Source organism: Protopterus annectens, chromosome 13.part0, assembly GCF_019279795.1.
Source record: "Protopterus annectens isolate FY-2018-M chromosome 13.part0, PAN1.0, whole genome shotgun sequence".
Taxonomy (NCBI): domain Eukaryota; kingdom Metazoa; phylum Chordata; order Ceratodontiformes; family Protopteridae; genus Protopterus; species Protopterus annectens.
In genome coordinates, this window is record NC_056747.1 from 1,189,468,639 (window position 1) to 1,189,491,105 (window position 22,467).

Below are 22,467 nucleotides of genomic sequence, written 5' to 3' on the forward strand. Positions count from 1 at the left end.
ATGTGGTTTTGTGGAGGGGAGACGAACATTTGACAACATTAACAAAACATTGATGATCCATATGGAAGCACAATGCAAGAAAAAAATGTATTGCTGGTGGGTCTCAATGCAGAGATAGCATTTGACAGAATAAGCTGGGACTTTATGAGTAGGGCAATGGATGCATTTGCATTCCCCAAAAATTATAAGGTTTATTAAGAGGATATTTGAAGGATTGGAGGTGAAAATTAAAGTGGGTGTGTTCCTCTTTGATCATAGGAACCAGGCAGGGGGTCCTCTTTCCCCTTTGTTATTTGCATTATATTTAGAACCATTGGTGAATAAAATAAGAGACTCAGAAGTTCAAGGATATAATTGGTATGGTAGTCAAGAAAAGTTGGCTGTATTTACAGATTATATTATTTTATACCTGTTGAAACCAGAAAAGGACATTACAGTGTTGTGAAACATTTTGAAACCATTTCATATCTTTTTGGGATATAAAATGATTGAAGCTAAAACAAGGGCAATAGTGGTAAATTATGTACCCACACACAAATTAGGGTAACAATGTTCATATTTATGGGGACATGATAAAATGAAATGTTTAGCAGTATGGATTAAAAATGATTCTGGTGTAGCAGCTAAGTATATGTGGGAAGAGACTAAACAAAAGATAATACAAAAACTGAGAAAATAGAAGTTCTGTTATAGGGATATGGATAGTAAGATACAAGCAGTTAAAATGTTTTTAGTCCCTTTAGTCTTATACACAGGTCAGGAATATTTTTTTCAACCAGCGGAGAAGTTGTGGATAGTAATTAATAAAGAGAAGGATTTTATCTGGGAGGGGAAGACGGCAAGAGTCAAGTGGGGTAAGCTAATTCTTCCAATAAAACAAGGCGGATTGGGATTACTTGATTTGAAGGGGTATTTCAAAGCTACACAGTTAAGGCTCCTATATATGGCACAAGCTGAAACCTATAATTCAGAGTAGAAAGGGCTTGTGATGAAACAGGGATGCTCAAGAAACAAGGGGAGACTGGGATTTTGGATGCAGACCTTTAACGAGAATAACAATAGTCATACAGAACAGTATATTCATAAAGTAGCAGAAAGTATAGAACTAAGTCAACATGGGAATGAAGAAAGGAAATGCTTCTGATAGGGATGACTGCAATTAGGGATACAGACAATAGGCAAGAGGGGACTCAAACTTATTGTAGAAAACTGGCAAAGGGACCAAGATATTGGGAGCAAATAACTAGAGAGGGAAAGGTAACAGAATGGTAAGACACCAAGAATTTATTTGGACTGCAGGTTAGAAATTGCCTTCCCTACCAAGGATTGGTATCAGAATATAGGCAAAGAGAAAAAATAGGGGAATCCTAAACAAAAGGCTAGCAATCCCCTCACCTCAACTCCGTGTTTTCTTTCTGCTGGCATAGTCCAGGGGGAGGGGGGTTCTTCATATCCTTGATGAGCATTGTCAACTCTGATCTAAAAAGGAGAGGGTGAGTGAGTTCAGAAGGTTGGATCAGCTGTTTGCCTTCTTTGCTCTGAGCAAGGAGGGCCAAGCTGTAGTTAAGCAAACTTTTTTGAGTAAAGTGCATTACTGTTTGTCATCAAGTGTCTAACTATGGAATGTCTGAACATTTGTCAGAATGCTCAGCTTATAACATAAATATTGTGCATATGCTTCTAATCTTCAGAAGGTTTTTAATCAATATGCCTTTCTAAAATAAATATGAATCACATGCCATGCAGATTCTCTGAACCAGGCATTAGCATAAGCACATGCACGCAGGCATACATGCATTACAGGCACAAACACACACACACACACACACACACACACACACACACACACACACACACACACAGACGCACACACAGGCGCACACACACACACACACAGATACACACACACACACACACACACACACACACACACACACACACACACACACACACACACACACACACACACACACACACACACACACACACACACACACACACACACACACACACACACACACACACACACACACATATATCCTACGGGTTAGCATGCATTGTGTTGCATTATATTTTATTAACTTTATTTTTTATTTATTTATTTGTTAGCCAAATAAGTCCACTGGGCACAAGCATCGCTTTTCAGGGGATGTTCCAAGAACACTGTTGGTTAAGTGACTTGTAAAGAGTCACACAGTAGGCAAATAGAGGCTCAGCAAATCAAACCCTGGAGTACAGGAAGTAGCTGGTTAATTGTTTATGCCTTAATCCTCTGTATTACTTGTCAGCCTTAACAAAAGAACAGTAATAGGAAGGCAATCACAGGGGTCATATGATGCCTTATCATATACACCTATAGATATACAAACTTAATTTTTTTTCCATGCATTTTGAACACCTAAAATGAGACAGCCATACATACTAACCCTGGCATAAATTTGTGTATATCCTTCCAATCGTCAGGACTAACTATAAAGGTAGCCAAGGTAATACTTTGTTTGACTTGTCATGGTAACTTATTCCATAAACTGGGAATAAGCTGAGTTAGAAGTCTGTCCCTTTGATGAGTCTTGTTTGTTTGTTGGTGTAGATTTCGATCCCCAGTTTGGCTGTTTGTAGTATTACTGATTTTGTGAAGAAGTAGGAAATCAAATAGGACTGGGTTTTCCAAAGCTCAAAAAGCAAGACTAGGTCACCTTGGAGTAATTGGTAAGCTACTGAGTATATAGTGGTTTATGGTAATATGTAGGTATAGTTGAAGGTTTTAATGTCATTAATTTTCTTGGTTAGATATCTTTGGAACTTTTCTAGTTCAGCAGCATGCTTGGATTTGTACATACCAAAGGGGGCATTGATTTCTGTGGTGGGTCGGTTAAGGGAAGAGTATAGCAGTATAATGCCATTCTTGCATCTTGAGAATATTCCCGTAGAAATTAACTGGGACAGATGGAATTATTTTCTGGTTATGGCGAATACATGATGATTAAATGATTGGGAGAGTTGTCCACATAAGTATCCAAGTCTCTTATGATTGTGTTTGTGTGAAGAGGAATATCATTTATAACTTAGGAGGCAGGGACAGTTTTTTTGTGAGTGCTGTTGTACTCTGCTTTTTTTTCATTTAACTTGTGATCATTTTCAGTACTGTTTAGTATCAGTGGATGACTGGATAATAGTGCCCAGCTTGCAGTCATGAACAAACTTGGCCATCCACATATCTGTGGTGATGGCTTGAACATCTGCAAAATAAATGTTGAAATAAGGAGAGACTAGCACTGCACCCTTTGATGTAAAACTAGTTAAAATTTTACATTCAGGATGGATGGCAGCAACTTTCACAACTTGGGATCTCTTGGATAACCAGCTTGTAATCCATACAAATGACATGAGGTTTTGCATTAAGTTTATCTAATTTTTTCAATAAATCCAGCATGGGAGATATTGTCAGATGCTTTGGGCAAGTCAGGATAAGCATTATTCACTGACTGACCATTATCCACAGCCTCTGTAACCTTTCCACAAAAGCTTACTTGGTTCAAGATGCACAATCTTCCCTTCACAAAACCAAACTGACTGGGGTCTAGCTCAGGTAAGTTGCCCATGTCCACATTAATGAGTTCTGCTAGGACAGATTCTATGGCTTTGCATATACGGCTAATGAGACAGATGGACCTATGATTACCCTGGTCCATAGAGGGACCTCCCTTGAAAGGAGAATCACAGTGGTTGTTCTTGAATCATCAGGGACAAACCCTGTGGGTTAGCTGAGGTGGAGCAGTTTAAGTAGTGGCTTGGATATTGCCTGCTTGTCTCTGATGAGAATGCAGCACAACATATTGTTTGGTCTCATCGTAACATTATTTTTAGCCTTTGACTGAAATTCTGAGACTTGTTTCAAAGCAGTTTTTGGGTGATTAAATTGTCGGGATAATGGGGGCAACACTGTGGGTAGGCGGAGTAAAGTTAGCACTAAATTTGTTGCTAATATATTAATTATATCCTTGGGACTGACATTTTGAGATATTATCATGGATGAGTGCTCATTGCATTGCTGAACATTATTCCTTAATTTCCTTACAAAACAAAATACATATTTGTAGTTTCCTTTGTTATCTGTAGTAATCTTAAACTTCTACTCCACTTTACATTTTCTAGTTCTTTGTTGACATGTATCAGTATGGCCTTCAGGTAATAGGATGGGGATTCTTTACAACTTTTTATTTTCTTTCTATTGTTAACACCACACTAAGCACATCATGGGATTTTCTTTTGAAGGCACGTAAAAGAAATTTTAATAAATGCAAGTTTCAGTCCATAATGACATGCATAACTCTTAAATTGTTCATATGTTATCTGTAATATTTGAGATGATTGGTTACTCTGGACACACAGTGATTTGTTCTTGATCATGGGTGCATCAAAGCATTTAGTGAGTTAAGTGCATTTGTGTTGTTCTAATTTAGTATTTATTTGGACATTTTTTTTATATAAAAGGTTTTGTAAACTTTTTATTAAACTGTAGCCCAAATAAATTTAGTGTGGTCCATTCTGAACCACTGTAGGCAGACAGAGCTCTCCATCCATAGGCTTTAGTAGGAGCACCTGTGCAGATGTGCAGCACTGACAGAGCTCTCCATCCATAGGCGTTAGTAGGAGCAGATGTACAAAACTGACAGAGCTCTCCATCCATAGGCGTTAGTAGGAGCACCTGTGCAGATGTGCAGCACTGACAGAGCTCTCCATCCATAGGCGTTAGTAGGAGCACCTTTGCAGATGTGCAGCACTGTGCCCATTAAAGTCTATGACTACGCGTTTCACTTTCGTTACCATGATGTAACTGAGATTAAAGTTTAACTATAAGCTCAGCGACATGATCATAGTGAAAGCACTAATACAAAAAGCTTTTCCACTAGCAAAATCAGACGTGACATATATTTCCAAATGCTGTGAAAGTGTTGTTCAGCACTTTACATGCTGATGTAGCCTGATATTGTAAGGTTGGGAATTTATGACAAAATCACTTTAATCTTCCTTTTGGGAGAGCTCATCTGTTTTACATAGAAACAGGACACTTCTCTGCAAGTCTTGGCAATCATAGTTCTCAGAATTTCTACTTTCCTATGAGAATACTAATTATGAAAATTCCCATTGCTCTTCCTTGAATTATGTATTTGTCTTATACAAATGTCCGATTACTTCTGTAGAGCTTTTTATTTTCCTAGAAACACCAACTTATCTTGGTTTATCTGCTTTTAACAACAATTTCAACTTCAAGCTGAAGTCTTCCCCATGCATTACATGTACTTTCAGCTTAAGGCTGAAAACATTCCCATACCCTTTGTATTATTATTTTGTCTCCAGTATGTAAACCTTGTAGTCTCCTGCAGTTCCAATCATAATAGTATTTCTGTCCTTGCATATTTATTTCTAATATTTCCTTTATATTAATTTGATTTTTCAGACATCAATAATGTAATTAAAGTAGGTGATTTGCTTATGAAGCTTCTGCCCCTTAACAAGTGAAAATGGCTACAATGAGACCATGCAATGTAGTTCTTATTCCTATATTCCAAAAGAGAGAGATAGCAATCCTCATAAATTTTCCTTTTGCTCGATTCTATGGTGCTTTTCACTGTTTGGATGGTTCTCTTCACTTGCCTATTAGATTGTAGTGTTGGTTGGATTTTACCGGTCACATTTCTCAGTCACTCACACGTTTTTTGAATTTCTGGCTTTTGTACTCCATATCACTGTTAGATATGACAACAATATCTGGATCTGTATTTATTGGCAATATCTTGCATACTTTGAGAGACTGTCTCAGTTCATAGATTAGTAACCAAAACAATAAAATGCACACACCATACTACAAACAAGATATAAAACAAATTTGGAATACTAGGATGAACTAAAATTATAATATTTGAATGCCAAAAACTGAATTAGTTTTTAAAGAGCAATGATATTAACTTAGTCTTGGATTGGATGGAGTTGGTTTTAGACTATAAGTTTATTTTTTTCAAAGTTGAAATCTACAGGCAAATTAGAGGAGTAGCCAAGGGTGGAGCATGTGCACAGACTTAGGCTAATTTGGTTTTAAAAAGTTGGGAATTGGATTGTGTGTTTACTTCTGATATAGTAGAATATGCCTTAGATCTTTTTGGGAATATATTTATTTTATAGAATGGTCTGTAAGAGGAGGTGGATTTTATTGACTTTCTGAGTCATTCAACCCCATTGTTAAAATTTACATACCATTACACAAAAGATAGAATCAATTATTTAGACACAGAGATGAGCCACAGTGACAATGTTTTTTTGCTCAAAAACTTTCAGAATACCTACATTTAGCATCACCCCTTTTCAGTTAAAATAGTTTGATAAGGGGTCAGTAGAGTGGCATGTATAGTTTCAACAAGAATATTTTTCTTAAATGAAATGAAAAAAAATTAGTCAAAAAAATTTTTTAGATAGAGGGTACCCTGAAAAATTAGTTACAAACAGAAATATAGTTAATGATGTCACCTGAAAATGCAGTAATAAGTACAAATTGCTTTTAGGTGTCCCTATCAATTTAGCCATATAACCAAGTGAGAGGAATCTATTGGATTCCAAGGGCTTTGAAAGAGAGTTAATCTTACAGTACACCACAGATTCAGAAGATGTCAAAAAATTATTAAGAACAATTGGAGTATTTTTAAGATCAACAGTCAAGTTCTATCTATAATTGGGGAAACACCTTGACTTATTCATAAAATGGAACAAAACGTGAAAAGTGTTATTAAAAAGATGTTTCCCGTATGTTTAAGATCATTGGGAGAGGCAGAAAAAAATGTAGGCATGGCACACAATGTTCTGATATTTTGGAAAGTGACACTTTAACCGTTGGGATTAACAATGAAATTATCATTAATTTAAAACCTGGTAACTGCTGCTCAAAAAGAGTGGTATATATATTACAAAATGTTTTATTTGCCATAGTTTTTATATGGTTAAGCCTGAAAGGTTTTTGAAAAAGAGGATTTCTGAGCATAAATTGGATAATAAAAACAATTTTTTTAATAATTCCTTGTTATTGTCCATTTTAAAAAGTTTAAATTTGGGATTGTTGTACAGATTAACCCTGATCCTGGGGGAGATGTTGGGAGACAAGATTAGAATACAGAGAATTATTCTGGCAGCTAAAATTAAATGCAACCCCCCCCCCCCGTCTTAATGAAAACATAGCTATCATCCCAGTGTTGAAAATGATAACTGCCAACCTTTAAACTTCGAATGTAAATTTATAAGACTTTACTTTATGAAATACATTTTATTTGAATGTATTTTATTGAATTGTTTTAATTTGTGTTAAGTTATTTTAACAACTATGTATTTAGTCATACAACAAGATAATATATGTTTACGTTTTACTTTTTGTTTTTATTTGTTATAAACTTGTACATTGTCGTTTGAGGGCTCTATCTTTTAAAGAACCAATAATTCATTTAATTAATTGCTTAGGAAAGTGAATTATTTATGAATGGCATGTTCTTAAATGGAATTAGCTCAATGTAGGATTAGTTCTGATGAAGTCTGTAGCAGGAATAGATGAAAAAATGCACATTATTACTCTTGAGTGTTAAACAAGTTTGAGTTTGGAAGTTATTTTACTTGTGTGTGATAAAGTTCTTCAACTGCTTCATGGCTATTTGGAATCTTTTTAAACCAGTTTGTTTCCTTGGTTTGTGTATTTTGCACGCATGGTTGGGTTACAAGTTTATTTTGGGGTGCTTGGCAACTGTTTGTGTGTTTGTTTGCTTCATCATTTTGGATTTAGGCACGTCACAAATGGGTTTAGGAAAGAAAGATCCAGAACTAGTCTCCAAGCACTTTCTTTCTTTGGCACTAAAAACATCCTTTAATAAAAATCTTCCCCACCTGGGAAGGAGGAACCGGTCATGTCAACCCCTGGGATAGCATGTGATGAAGGACTAGTCTAGTGGATAAGGGTTGGGAGGGTGGCCTAATGGTTAAGGTGTTTGCCTTACAAACACAAGATGCAGGGTTTGAGTCTCACAAGGGATAATTGGCTAGGCTTAAAGTGGCTCGCATGGGCAGTTAGCTTAGTACTAATCTATGAACCTATGAACCTATTACCTCCTGGAAAGGAGGAATTTCCTCCCACTGTCATCTATAAAGTTGATTAAAGATCTTTAGGGCACATTTGTCTAAAACTGTCTGTTACCAAATAGAAAAGTGGAAATTCAGACTTTCTGAAAAGGAAATAGGACTTTCAAGGGTGTGTGTGTGTTTTGTGGAGTGACAATGTACCTTAAACAGTCATTCTGACTTGTCGGACAGTCCTTGGTTGTGGAAGGCGACATTTCTTCTTAAACATCTGTTTATCTGCATTTTGTGGAGACTGTTCATTTTGTTTTTATAAAAATTAGATGAGAGATTATAGAATCCCTTTTAAAATGTGGAAAATGTGGTCTAAAAAAATCTTAGATTCCCTTAATCAACTTACCCCTTTTGTCACACTTTTTGATCACCTGTGCACCAGAGGGGCCAAAAACTAAGTCTCTATCCAAAGGAGAATTTAAAATATCATTTTTAACATCATCTGGGAGGTTCTGAGAATGCAGCTAGGTAAACCTCCTCAAAACGGTAACAGTGGCTATAGAGCTGGAAGACATTTCAACTGAGTCATACACACACTACAAATAATAAGTAGTGACTGGTACAACTGAGGAAACTATTTTTTTAAAACAGCTTGTTCCTTACAAGAAGAAACTGTAGGCAAAGCATTCTTCATACCTTCCCACTTAGTCATACTTTTCCCAGTTAGTCAGAACAAGCTAAAACATGTGAGCCTGACAATTTAAAATTATGAAAATCAAAGTTGCCGAAGTATACACTTTTTTTTTCCCATACTTATCAATAGTTTTACCATCCTTATCAGAAAAAGTAGGATGGAAATTAACTAAATACTTGGCATTAGGATTAACTAAAGCCATAACTGCTGGGTTATGTTTAGGAAGAGTGTATAAATACATAAATACTGAGGAACTTTATACAGCATCTCTGCTTTTTAGGGGCAGCTGGCTGACTGTCAGAAAAATTGCAGGCAGTAATACACACATTCCTCAAAGCTGACAGAAATGGATGAATGGGTGAAGGTTCTGGAAATTTGTTCTGTAAAAACTCAGACTTTTCCAACTAAAAACACTTGCACATTCTGGAAATAGTCTCAGAGAAAGAGAAACATCCACAAGAAGAATCAGAAATTGAACTCTTCTCTAAATCTGAATGAGAAATCTGAGGAGAAAACCCTGTATCTGCCCTTTCACCTTCCTGTCCAGGTTTAGAATATTGAATCTCTTCAGGAAAACAGATATCCCTCTTTCTTTACCAGAAAATACTTTATAGAAAGGAACAGTAGCCTGAATTAAACCCTGAGCCAGACCTTTTAAAGTAGTTCTGTCTAAGATAATTTGAGGAGGAGTAGATGCATGTTTAGTTTTCTGTTTATTTTTCACAGGGAAAATGTGGTCAACAGTGTTATTAATGGCAGAAGCAACTTCCCCAGAGATGGGCACAACATAATTATAAAACAGGGAAGCCTTCCCTGTGTTTTCTCCCAGGACGGATGAGTGGCTTCCCCTTGCCCATTGAGGGGACCCCCAAATGTCATGGAGGACATGGCTCGTTCTTGATCCATAGTGGCTGTACATGCTGCACCAGAAAAGTCTGAGGCAAAAGATGAGTGGTCTGAGGTACAAGAAATGGCCACAGTAAAGTCACCCACCTGCGACTGAGGCAAATTGTTATCAAGCTGTGGTGGAAAATGCTGTTTGAGTAACTTTATCTTTTGTGACTAGAATAAGGACTGACTGTGGGACCATGCCTCTCAACCTCTTAGTGCAAGAAATATGGACAAAACCTAAAATAATAGGGGGATAAAGGTTGACAAATATAGACAGATTTTAAATATTGTTCTTATCAACTTAGAAGGTAGCTGCAATAACAGGATTTGTGTCAGCATGCATTTCTGAAACTCAGATGTATGTCAATATTTAGTGACTTCAGTTCTCAATGATTTGCCAGAAAACAACACATTTTATGAAGAACAGACCAAAAACATGAGACACAAATCTGAGCATTCTGTTAAAATCTGGATAGTTGAGAGGTATGTGTGGGACTGGCAGTTTGTTCCATGTTCAGGCTGAAAATGGTGCCTTTTTTCCCAGGGGAAGACAGGCAGCAAAGCAGGTAAAATTTAAAAGTTTTTAAACATCACTTTTTTCAAACAAAAATACAGTAAAAAGCAACAAATAAAATAAACAAAGTTCTACACAGAAAAAATGGTTTTAATTGCTTTAAACAACTTTTAAATGGACAGGAAAAAAGGAGCGTTCTTGTTTAAAAGTACAATACAGTCTCATGACAATCCATCAGAACACAAACTCCTAGCTTTAAAATAACCTTTCTGAACAGGAAAGTATTAATAAACAAACATTTTTTTTAAATAGAATATGACCCCCAAAGGAAAAAGAACTTATCTGCCCAGCAAATGAACAGTACAAGCTGACTATCGATTCATTAAAGCCTCAGAGGAGCATACACTTTGCTAGCAGGAAAGCTCTGCGGGGCTTGACACCAAAACCTGTTTTTTAGTCATCTCAGCTCAGCTTGAGCTAACTGATGGTTTAGGTGCATGGAAGATGCCCTGAAGCTTTATAAGCTGACCAGCTTTATATCCTATGCGGGATATAACCCACATAACTAAGGCTACTGCAACAGTGGTCAATATGGTGCTCATTGTCTGTATTGTGTGTGCATGCAAACAAGTGCAAGCACAGGTGTTTCTATCTGTGTGCCTATGTGTGTCTCTGAGAGGATGTCACTACTTCTCTGTGATCTTAGTTAGTAGAGTGTTCTACTATGAAGCTGATGTTCTTCGTGTTTCACTGTTGTAGTCATCACACTTGGGGTTATCTGCCTGCAGGTAGCCCTCAGAATACCAGAGACTTAGTATTTCTGTGTCGGTTGCTGTCGCTCCAGGACTGACATCAGGTCATCAGGGGTATAAAAACAGGCAGCCGACACCATTACATCAGTCTTTATTGCCGAGGAGCCTGAAGCAGAAGCAGTTCGCAAGTGCCGGTCGACCGCTACCTGAGTTTTCGTTTACAAATTGAGTCATCTTGAAGTCTTTTAAAGCTAAGTACCTTGTTGGGGATCCTTTTTTCTTGCTCTAACCGATCTCAGAAAAAGTTAATAATTGTCTTGCCTGTGGAAAGCAAATACCACACTGAGATTTTCATTCTTACTGCGTCACCTGTTTAGGCCCAGACCACGACGTACCTCACTGTCAGTTTTCTGTCTTGTTCAATGCCCGAACCATTCGTCATTGGGCCCTTATTTTCGCTAAATACTTTCGATCTCCGTATTCCAAAATGACTTTGGTAAGCCATCCCACTACCAATTTTCCAAAAAAAAGTAAGGATAAAGACAGAGACAGACTGCACAGGTTCAAAGCTGCCAACGACACTTCCATTAAGCTAGTCACCAGTTCACCGGTACTCAGTGAGGTGCTTTCGCAGCCCCTGATGCCCACTTCAGGGGATTCGCAGGCCTCTACCATGACCTATTTGGAGTCCGGTATGCTGCGAGACTCTTCTTTGACTATGGAACCGGTGGATGTCTCTACCTTGGATGGGTCCGGAGCCACTGAGCAGGCACCGGCTTCTGAGGAGGTTCTTCACACTACCGATGTTTGACACAAACCAACTACTTCAGTTCTGTCTAAAACTACCGAGTTTCTAAGGCCAAGAGTACGCGCTACGCCTAGAAAACCAACAACCAAAGTGCATGCAGCTCCCTTGCCACAAAATAAAATGCTTAGAATAGCAGAAGACCTTATTTTGCTTATTAGGGGAAGTCAGCCTTCCCCTGATATGAGAAAAAGAGACCAGTCCCCAGCAGCTTCAACAGACCAAGAGTCCGACAACTCTGAGGTTTCTTATTATGAAGACATGCCCTCATCTGCTTATGAGGATTCTCATGCAGAGGAATCCATTCCCTCTGCCTCTCCTCCTGAGGATTTTTCTTTTGGTGAAACCTTACATACTTTAAGAGAGCATTTCCACTGGGAATGCCAAGATTATCCTCAGTCCAAAAAGAGACTCAGAGAATTTCTAGACTTGCCACAATACAGGCCTTTAGCAATACCACCAGTCCTGGAAATTGTTAATGATGTCTTTATGGAATCCAGTCTTACTCCTGATACTTTAACCCCTGCCCTAGGAAACCAGACAGGTACTACAGAGTACCTGACGCTCACAAATTTCTTTTCAAAAATCCTACTGTTGACCCAGAGATCATTTCCCAGGGGCTAAGGGTATCAAGGCAACTACAGCTAAGAATCCCACCCCTTCGGACAGGGATTCCTGAGCTTTGGACAGATGGGGTAAGAAAGTATATAGCTCTGCAACTCCTGCCATTAGGGCTTTGAATTGTCAGTTTCACATGCTGAAGTACCAACAACATATTATGGAACTTGTTAAGCAGAAAATAGCTACCTTTACAGACTGTGCTGAAAATAAAGAATTGCAAGAGCTTATGCATTCTGCAAACCAAGTCAGCAAGCATACACTGCAGTGTGGCTTTGATGCCCTAGAAGCATCTTGCAGGGCAGCAGTCACTGGTTCTGTACTGGGAAGGCATGCTTGGCTTAAGAAGCAGACCTTGCCAGATCATGTCAAATCCAAGTTACTAGACACTCCTTTGAACAAGGACAATCTGTTTGGCACCAAAGCAGAAGAGGTTTTTAAAAAGATGGAAGAAAAAGCTAAATCTATGCAGACAGTCAAAGAATTCCTGCAAGTACAGCCTCCTAGATTCAGTAGGCATTGTCCCTCGAAACATTGGTCCTTTCCAGCCCCCTCAAGGCCATCTCAAACTAGACCCAGGGGAAACAGACCACCCAGACTACAGTCTCAGGGTATGCAGAGATCTAAGCACTGGAGTGCCTCCACCTCTAAAACAGGGAGTGCTAAACCACCCCCTTTTGGAAAGACTTCCCAATGACTGCTCAACTCCACTCCCCTCCTCTGCCCAACTGCTTGTGCCCCTAGGAGGAAAACCTGCCCTTCATGCAAAAAACTGGATTCCCATCACCAAAGACCAATAGGTCCTCAACATTGTATCCCAGGGGTACAAATTTTACTTCCACTCACTGCCAACCCCAAAAGGGTTCCCAGACCTCCCTCTAAACCAGTGGGCAGAGGCTCAAAACCAAGTCCAATCCCTGCCCTCTATAATGGCAATTCAACTTGTTCCTGTGGAACAGATAGGTCAAGGGTTCTATTCCACACTTTTCCTGGTACCCAGAAAATAGGGCACTTGGCGCCCAATCCTGGATCTTTCCATTCTCACCACCTTCCTGGTGGTACCAAAATTCAAAATGCTCACCCTGCAGCAGCTTCTACCTATGCTAGCCAAGGATGCCTGGTTAGTCACCCTAGACTTGAAAGAAACCTAGATGCACATCCCTATGAGGGAGTCATGCAGAAAATGTCTACACTTCAGAGCAATATCTATGCATTTTCATTTCTCTGCACTTCCCTTTGGCTTATCCACGGCTTCCAGAGTATTCACAAAATGCTTGGCCCCAGCCATTGCTTACTGCATAGAGAGAAATATTCAAATTTACCCATACTTGGATGACTGCCTGATTCAGGCAGACAGTCAGGAAATGCTGTTGCAGCACCTGACATTTGTAAAAAGAACCTTCAGATCTCCCTGGGGTACACCATCAATGAAAAGAAATAAAAACTAGTCCTGAGTCAAAAGATTGTATTCCTGGGAGCAAGCTTGGACACAGCATCCCAGATGGCATTCCTCACTCCAGAAAAACAAGCTTATCTGACAGGCTATTTTACTCAAATGGCCACCAGAACCCAGCTGTCTGCAAGGAAAATCCTGCAGGCCCTAGGGTTCATGGCCTCATGCATCCTGCTAATTCCATATGCCAGACTGAATATGAGGACATTTCAGTGGTGCTTAAAAAGTCTTTGGTGCCAACATTCTCAGGGCCTAGAAACTGTCATTCCCATAATACCCTGTCTAAGGACAGAGTTCCTTTGGTGCAACCTCAACAAGGGACTGCCCTTTACCCAACCCCCAAGCTACCCAGACCCTAACCACAGATGCATCAGACTATGCCTGGGGTGCACACATTAATGGCAAGTGCATTCAGGGCCACTGGAGCCCAAATCAAATGCATCTGCACATCAACCAGAAAGAAATGCTAGCTGTGCAGTACGCTCTGACAGCTTTCACATCCCTTCTCTCTCCAGGACACCTGCTGATAAAAACAGACAATACCACAGTTATGTGGTACATCAACAAGCAAGGGGGAACCCACTCTTACACATTCTGCAGGCTAGTCATGGCCCTGTGGAGCAAGATCTTGGACATGCAGGTCCATCTGCAAGCTCAATTCCTGCCAGGCAGACAAAACTCACTGGCAGATGATTCAAGCAGAAATCTCCTAGGCCCACATGAGTCGCAACTAGAGCCCAGAACCTTCAGCCTTCTGATTCATAAATGGGGGACCCCAGAGGTGGATCTCTTTGCCTCCCTGTACAATCACCAGCTCAGCAGATTCTGCACCAGGACACCTCACAGCAGGGCCTGGAAAGTGGATGCCCTATCCTTCCAGTGGGTAAATCTCTCAATTAATGCCTTTCCCCCCTCTGCCCCTCCTCTCAAGAGTATTGCTCAAGATAAGACAGGACAGACCAAGGACAATTCCAATTGCCCCAGACTGGCCTCACCAACACTGGTACCCACTCCTGCGAAACTTGTCACCGGTGCCACCCTGGCACCTACACCAGAACCCAACCCTGCTCTCTCAGCAGGGGGATGGATCTTGCATCCGCAACTGCAAACCCTAAATCTTGCAGCCTGGCTTATTCCTTGAATTCCCCCCCCCCAGTAACCAGCCTAAGCAAGCAGGTGCTGGATGTCATCCTTGAAGCCAGAAGACCCAGTACAAGGAAATCCTATGCTGATAAGTGGAAAAGATACTGCTCCTGGATTCAGTCTAAAGGAGATGACACAACCCTGCCCTCCCTGCCTTTAATCCTGGATTACTTAGCAGATCTACTCCAGAGAGGCCTATCCTTCTCCTCCATTAAGATCCATGCCTCTGCCATTTCAGCTCATTACAACACTGAGCCACCTCTCTTCTCTCACCCTCTTATCAAACAGTTCCTGAGAAGGGCAAACAATGTAAGGCCACCAAGAAGAGCACCCACCCCTGCTTGGAACCTTACCTTTGTACTGGAAAAGCTCATGCTACCCCCGTTTGAGCCTGCAGCATCAGCAGAGCTAAAATTCCTCTCTTGGAAAACAGCCTTGCTTCTGGCCATCACTTCATCTAGAAGAGTGTCTTAGCTACAAGCACTTATGGCTGTGGAACCCTTCATTATTTTCCATGCAGACAGGGTTTCCCTCAGGACTAACCCTTCCTTTATGCCTAAAGTGGTGTCCAGTGTGGCTCTCAATCAATCCATTCACTTTCCTACCTTCTTCCCTAATCCTCAAAATAAAGGGGAAAGGATCCTGCACTGCTTGGATGTGCACAGACAGCTCAGATTCTACCTTGATAGGACTAAGCCCTTCAGAAAGTCTGACCAGTTACTAGTCAGCTTTGCAACAGGGGCAGAGGGCAAGACCATTTCAAAGCAAACAGATTCCAAATGGATAGCACATTGCATCCATTTCTGCTACAAGCACCATGAGAAACCAACCCCTCAGGGGGTCAGAACGCATTTCACAGGGCAACTTCTACCTCTACAGCATTCCTCAAGGGAGTCCCTACCAGGGCCCTCCTGGAAGCTGCTACCTGGAGTTCTGTTCACACCTTCACCAAGCATTACCACCTGCCTATCTTTTCCAAATCCAGGGCAGGTTTTGCAACAGCAGTCCTGCAAGGCATTCTAGCCAGCCCTAACTCTTCGTGACTGCCTCCACCCTTCTTCAGCTTTGGGAATCTACCCAAGTGTGATGACTGCAACAGTGAAATACGAATACAGTTGTGTACACTTACCACAAATGTAGATGTTCGAGTGTATTCACTGTTGCAGTCCTGGTTTCCCTCCCTCCAGCCCCCTAGTTTTTCTCTATCTTTCTCTCTCTCTCTCTCTCTCTCTCTCTCTCTAAACTCTCCATGCCTTTTACTACCCTCCCCCCTTTTCAGGGGTATTGGTATTGGTATTTACTTTTTACTGGTGGTGTTTTCCCCTACCATAACTTAACTCCCTATTGGGGGGCTCCTGACATTTGTGGCAAGAAAAACTGATGTAATGGTGTTGGCTGCCTGTTTTTATACCCCTGCTTATACTCCATTTGTGACAAACATTTGCCTACTACATAGCTAACTTATTTACATCAGAGTACTTTAATGCTGGTGCTTCTGTAACTATTTGTTTTGGTCCCGTTGGACCTCATCTTTACCTCCATGCCAGGTCTCCCAGCTATTCTCCTACCCCCTGGACTTGCTGCAGTATTGTGTAGGCCTGTCTTGTGGATTGTAAGGGTGCCCTGGGAGCTAAGCTCAATCTGTGCTTCAATCTGGGGGAGGAGTTGTTTATGCCCTATCCACTTCCTTTCTTCGCTTTCCACACTGGATTGTGCCTGAGGACTTCTCCTCTCTTTGGACCACACCTCCCCTTAGGGATCATATCAGTAAGTGCCCTCCCACTCAGAAAAGGCATGCTGCTGCTCCATCAGTTGCTCAAGCTGTAACTGAACTCAGTTCGGCTGCACCATAGGCAGAGCTTTCTCCCGCTATGCCACTGAAAAGGCTTTCTATAACTAGTTTCTTAAATATTCCATCATCCTTTTTGTTCATAGATGCATTCGTAGGCTGCATCTTGCTGTAACAGCTTTTCTAGAGGCATAGATGCCTTAGAAATATCAGGTATAAACTTGGCAAGACACTGCATTATTCCTGTAAACCTCTGAGAGCCTGTTTTTCTTCTGACTTAGGCACTTGTAGAATTGATTTTCTGTATCAGGCATCAGTCTCTATGATGGTACAGTATGAACCATATATATTTCGGACATATCTTTCTTCTTTTTCATGTACTCTTATTTAAATTGAAATGATACAGTCTTAATCTATTTTGCAGCTTTATCAGTCTCTTAATCATTACTATTCCTGCATCTAACACTGAACTAATAAATCATCATTTATGTTTGCAGTACTTTACAAGTCTTTAATTACCTATACAATGACTCTTTGTAACACATCTGATACCAATGCAACTCCAACTTGAAATCTAAGAAATCTTTATCTTTCTAATGTTGTATTAAATGTTCACAGTTTGGAATTTGTTTTAACTTTATGAGCCAAAATCCCCTCACATCTAGTTGAGTGACACGCTGACCTATAGATTGTTGTATCCTTAAAGGCTTCTTTGTTCCCCTGCAAGGAAGGAATAAGTTTAATTTCTGGGAGCACAACTTCCAATTTTCTGCTAAATCTCCTGGGAAGTATAGACTTCCTGGTGATTGTAACTGGAGCATTATTTTCACTGAGAATTTTATTTCTGTACTGTTAAACAAGTGAATTCTCTCTCTCCCTCAATCTTTCTCTCTCTCTATATATTATATATATATATATATATATATATATATATATATATATATATATATATATACACACACACACACACACTCTCACACACACACACACACACACACACACACACACACACACACACACACACATATATTTCTTCATTTAGAGATTCGTTTCTACCTGTGACAGCATGCAACATAGAAGTGTTGTTAGGATGGTCAGTGCAAAATGTTGATAGTTATTATCTAGTGTCCATGTTGTCTTCAAGAGTGATGCCATTGTAGAAAGACATTATCACAAAACCTTACTTTATTATTTAAAGTTACACAAACACAACTACTACAAACTGCCGCCTGGCCAAATCGATTCTGTGTTGTCTGGTTGCTGCTTCCACAGAAGACTGTTGACTGTTTTTGCACTGCATAGCATATTTCACAACCTGCATCTACTGCAGAGGTCCCCTAAAAGTAAGATATAATAGATACGTAAATATTCATGTCAGCTCAAGAACACGCTCTGCAGTGGGTGTCTAATACCTTCTTGCCAGTCAGTTGTCTCTTGATCACCCTTCCACTCATCTCACAGATGCATATGACAAGTTTATAATATTTTTATCTATGTCTCGCCAATGTGTATACACAAGTTCTACGTGGGTAGATCTGGGTGGTGTGGGGCCGGAGACATCTTCTGGAATGCAACATGTGACTTGATTGAATGTGCCAGCAGAAGTCATGTGTGACTTTGAGTGGAGGGATCTACAGTCTGAAATAACTGAGCTGAGAAGAGAACCCTCATGAAGGACTTACCAACCATCACCTATTGTACAGGGTCTTCTTGAAGGTCAACTAATGTGGTAAGTACTTGCATTCTGTTATTTGATACTTTCAAAGTAGATGTTTATGTGAGCGATGCTAAAATATACCCGCAGTTTTACTAAAACTATTAACAAATTTTCAACTATCTAGATGGCAACTGCTTGCCGGAATGGGATGGAATTATCTGCTGGCCTGAAAGTTCCCCAGACGAGATGGTATCAGTCCTCTGCCCAGACTATATTTATGACTTTAACCATAAAGGTATGGCTATTAACTACTAACATCTTTCATTAAATGTATAACTGCTGGATAAGAATTTAATCCCATTCAAATATTTTCTACAGAAATATAAATAAACCTGTCCTTGAACTTTCTAAGCTAAACAAGAATAGCACTTGCATTAATCTGCACATGCTGTGACAAAAGTCATTGAGTCTAAGCTGAAGATACTGTCTGAAATTTAAAGCCCATTTATCAGTCCTAATTGTTGCCATTGTGTCTTTCTCCTTAGCAGCAAGAAGAAGCAATAAATAAAAAAATTAATAAATAGCAAAGTAAACTTTAACTGTAAGCAAGTGTATGCTTGCTCATATGTGTGTGTGTGTGTGTGTGTGTGTGTGTGTGTGTGTGCGTGCGTGCGTGCGTGCGTGCGTGTGTGTCTGTGTGTGTGTGTGTGTGTGTAAGAAAGACAGAAACAGAGAAACTCCCATTCTAGAGTGGAAACATTTCTGAGATACGTACTATATGGTAAGATTTTTTTTTCTTTTTCTTTGGACTTAATCTGACATTTTCCTGTATCCTGAAGGATCACATCCTGACTAAAATCAGCCTAGAAGTCATACTTACCTTGGACATGACCTCACACCTCAGTCCAATACTTGCACATACTTTGCTGTCTCTATGGACCTAAGTCATTCCTGTGTATTTCCCAGTATGCTGTCTTTTATCAGGTTTTCCCCCCTGCAGGGTTATGGTATTTATGTTTTTCTTTTTTTTTAATTTCTCCAAGTCTTTTGAATTTCTAGTGCCATGATGGAAATGAACCTCATTCCTAAGTCAAAGTGTGACTAAAGTTCATGAAGTTAGTATTGTTTCAATTTTTGATGTTAGCCAGAAATGCTGTTCGCAACACCCGCAATGTGTCCAGCAATGACACCTTCTGCAATTCATACATAGTTACATGTATCGGTAACATATCTAAGTACGACTGTAAATTCTTTTTTATAAGACCCATTGCTCCTACTACTATTGGAACTGTCTGGGCATCCTTCTACCACATTTCCCCTCATTTTTGACTGCAAATCCTGGTATTTTATGACTTTGTGTCTCTCTCTACATAAAACACTGTAGTCACTGAGTGTAGCACTTTCAATGATCAATGCTACTTTTGTCTTCTTTTCATGGAGTACTACATCTGGTTTTCTCACATCTGTTTTTTGAACTGTTAATAATGGGTGATCCCATGTGATATAAACTTCATAATTTTCTATAATGCTTTGTGGCTCATGTTTCCAGTGTTTTTCAGCTACTTCAATATTGTAATGTTTGTACAATCCCCAGTGCAACAGTCTTGCCACATTATTATGTGTTTCAGTATACAGCCCTTCTGCCATTGGTATATCACAACCAGCAACAAGATGTGTGACTGTTTCCATTTCTGTTTTACAAAACCTACATTTGTCTGTTTCTCCCACATGCTCAATGGACTTTGTAAACCACCGTATAAGTAGTTTGCTGTCTTGGGCCGCCAATATTAACCTTTTGTCTTTTGATTTAAATTCACCTCTCCTTAACCATTCCCACATTTGATCCTGATCAACATGAGGTTGTTCCAAGAGTTTTCTGTTCTTGCATCTATATTTATGCATTTTCCACATTTATTGGCTTCTCATCTGATCTTTCACAGTACATTCTTTCATTGTTTTTTTGGCATTCAATTGCTGTCTGATTTTTATGTACTTCTGGTTTGATTTCCATGCTTGCTTAATACCGATATGCTTCTGCTAAACTAAGCAGGGAAGTCATCTTAGACTTATTGTCCTCATGTTTTAAACCTTTCACTACGTTTGGGCCTTGTGAGATATGCATACAGTCCTACAATTGCAGATTTGTACATGTAGTCAGTTTTAAAGAGGCCCATACCTCTTTCAGAACGTGGAATATACTGTATAGTCCTGGTATACAGTGATTTTGATAAACCATTTGATAAGCATGAAACATCCTTCTTGTTTTCCTGTCCAACCAGTGCAGCACCTTTTGGGGCCAGTCAGTCACTCCAAAACTGTAATTTAGGACCAGGAGGAGCAAATTAGTTTACAGCTTGGACTTTGTTCCTAGCTGTCAGTGCTGTTTTTAGTATGAATTTTAATCTTCTAAAATATTCCTTAGTAATATTTATTCACATTTGTTCATGTTTTATTGTTGATTTCATCAGTTCCCAAATAATTATACACTCCGTCTTGTGTTCTTTTAAATCACATTCCTGTCCCAAATTGACGTTTTCTTGATGCTGGAGCTCTCCTGATTTAAAGGTTGCTTTTGCACATTTATCAAGATCATATCACATTCTTATACCATCTGAAAAAGTTTGGACCACTTACAGTTGTGCTTTCAGTGCCGCATCTGATGAACTGTACAGTTTTAAATTATCCACAAAAAGAAGATGAGAAATCTTTACACGTTGTTGTTTTCTGGGAACCAAATTGTAGCCATGACCTAATTGTTCTGTTGCCATGAATGAGTTTTCTTCTAAATGACTATAAACTCTGTCGACATCAATTCCAGTGTATAGTTTATACGTCATCGGAAGGCAAGTTATTGGTCCATAGTTTTTAGGGTAGCTTGTAGGTTCGCTCTTAAGTAGGAATATTGTTTTTCCTGCTGTTAACCAGGTTGATGTCTGTTTGAGGTGTGCATGTAAATAGTTCTTACTAATGGCTAAATCTTTTTGTAAACATGTTAATACTTTTAGCCATAAGTTAGGTATTGCATCTGGGCCTGGGATTTTCCAGTTATGAACTTTTCTTAATTTTATTTCAGTCTCTCCGGCTGTTACTTCATCCCATTTCATATCCTATGCATTTGAACTTCTTATTCTTTCTTTTACTTCTTCTGTCTATTCAGCATCTTTGTTATGTTCCACAGGATCTTCATAGATACTTCTCCAAAATGTATCCATTTCTTCTTTTTTGATGGTGTTTCAATTCCTTTTGCCTTGTTTCCCATTTCTCTATAAAACGTTTGGGTCATCAGTAAATTGCTTACTTTGTACTTTTCCTTTATATTTATCTGCATATCTTTTAAGTTTTTCTGCCTATGCTTAATCCATGTGTAAACAACTACTCTAGATTTACAATACCGACACTTTTTATCTCAGAAATTGTCTCTGCTGAATGAAATATTTTATCTGTAATTAGTATACCCAAAACTTTGATTATCATTTTTGCTTTAGAAATTGTATGTTTAAATGCAATGTTTTTACTAGTACTTTTGTACTTACGATAACAAAAGCTTTGATTGTAATTTTTGTTTGTAATTATTGTTTTGTTTTTGGAGCTTTTCTCCCCAGGACTCCATTGAAAATGGGTTCTTCTATGCCCAATGGACTATCCTAGTAAACCAACTGCAAATACATAAATAAATAATAAATTTTTAGTTTATTGTTTGCAGTAGTCCACGATAAATCCTGATCTGTTCTGATACTGTACATTGATTTTATCACGTCTATCTTTCTGCAGACTTTTGGTGATCTGTTCCCTCTTGTATAATATTCTAATAGTGAAACTTCTTGATATAGTGAAACTTCTTGTCTTAATTGCTTTGTAGTTTTCTCTGTTCAATACTTCAGTGATGGCATTTAATTTCTCCCCTTCCTTTCCCTTACTGTCCTGTGTTTTTGTGGTAAGGCTTTATCTGTTATTATACCATGACCCCCCCAAAACGTGCACGCTGATTGGCCAGCGTGCCCATTGTAAATCGAGATATACTAATGGAAAAAGGTCTGGTTGCCCGGAC

General features: G+C 39.3%; 1 protein-coding gene across 1 annotated transcript in view; it reads left to right on the forward strand.

The window, feature by feature from the left end:
* The window catches only part of LOC122788034 (parathyroid hormone/parathyroid hormone-related peptide receptor-like), a 916,427-nt gene that overhangs the window by 280,640 nt on the left and 613,320 nt on the right, over positions 1–22,467 (forward strand). Inside the window, exon 5 of the mRNA XM_044054954.1 lies at positions 18,604–18,714. Coding sequence (XP_043910889.1) covers positions 18,604–18,714 — 111 coding nt within the window. The remainder of the gene's footprint in view (positions 1–18,603; positions 18,715–22,467) is intronic.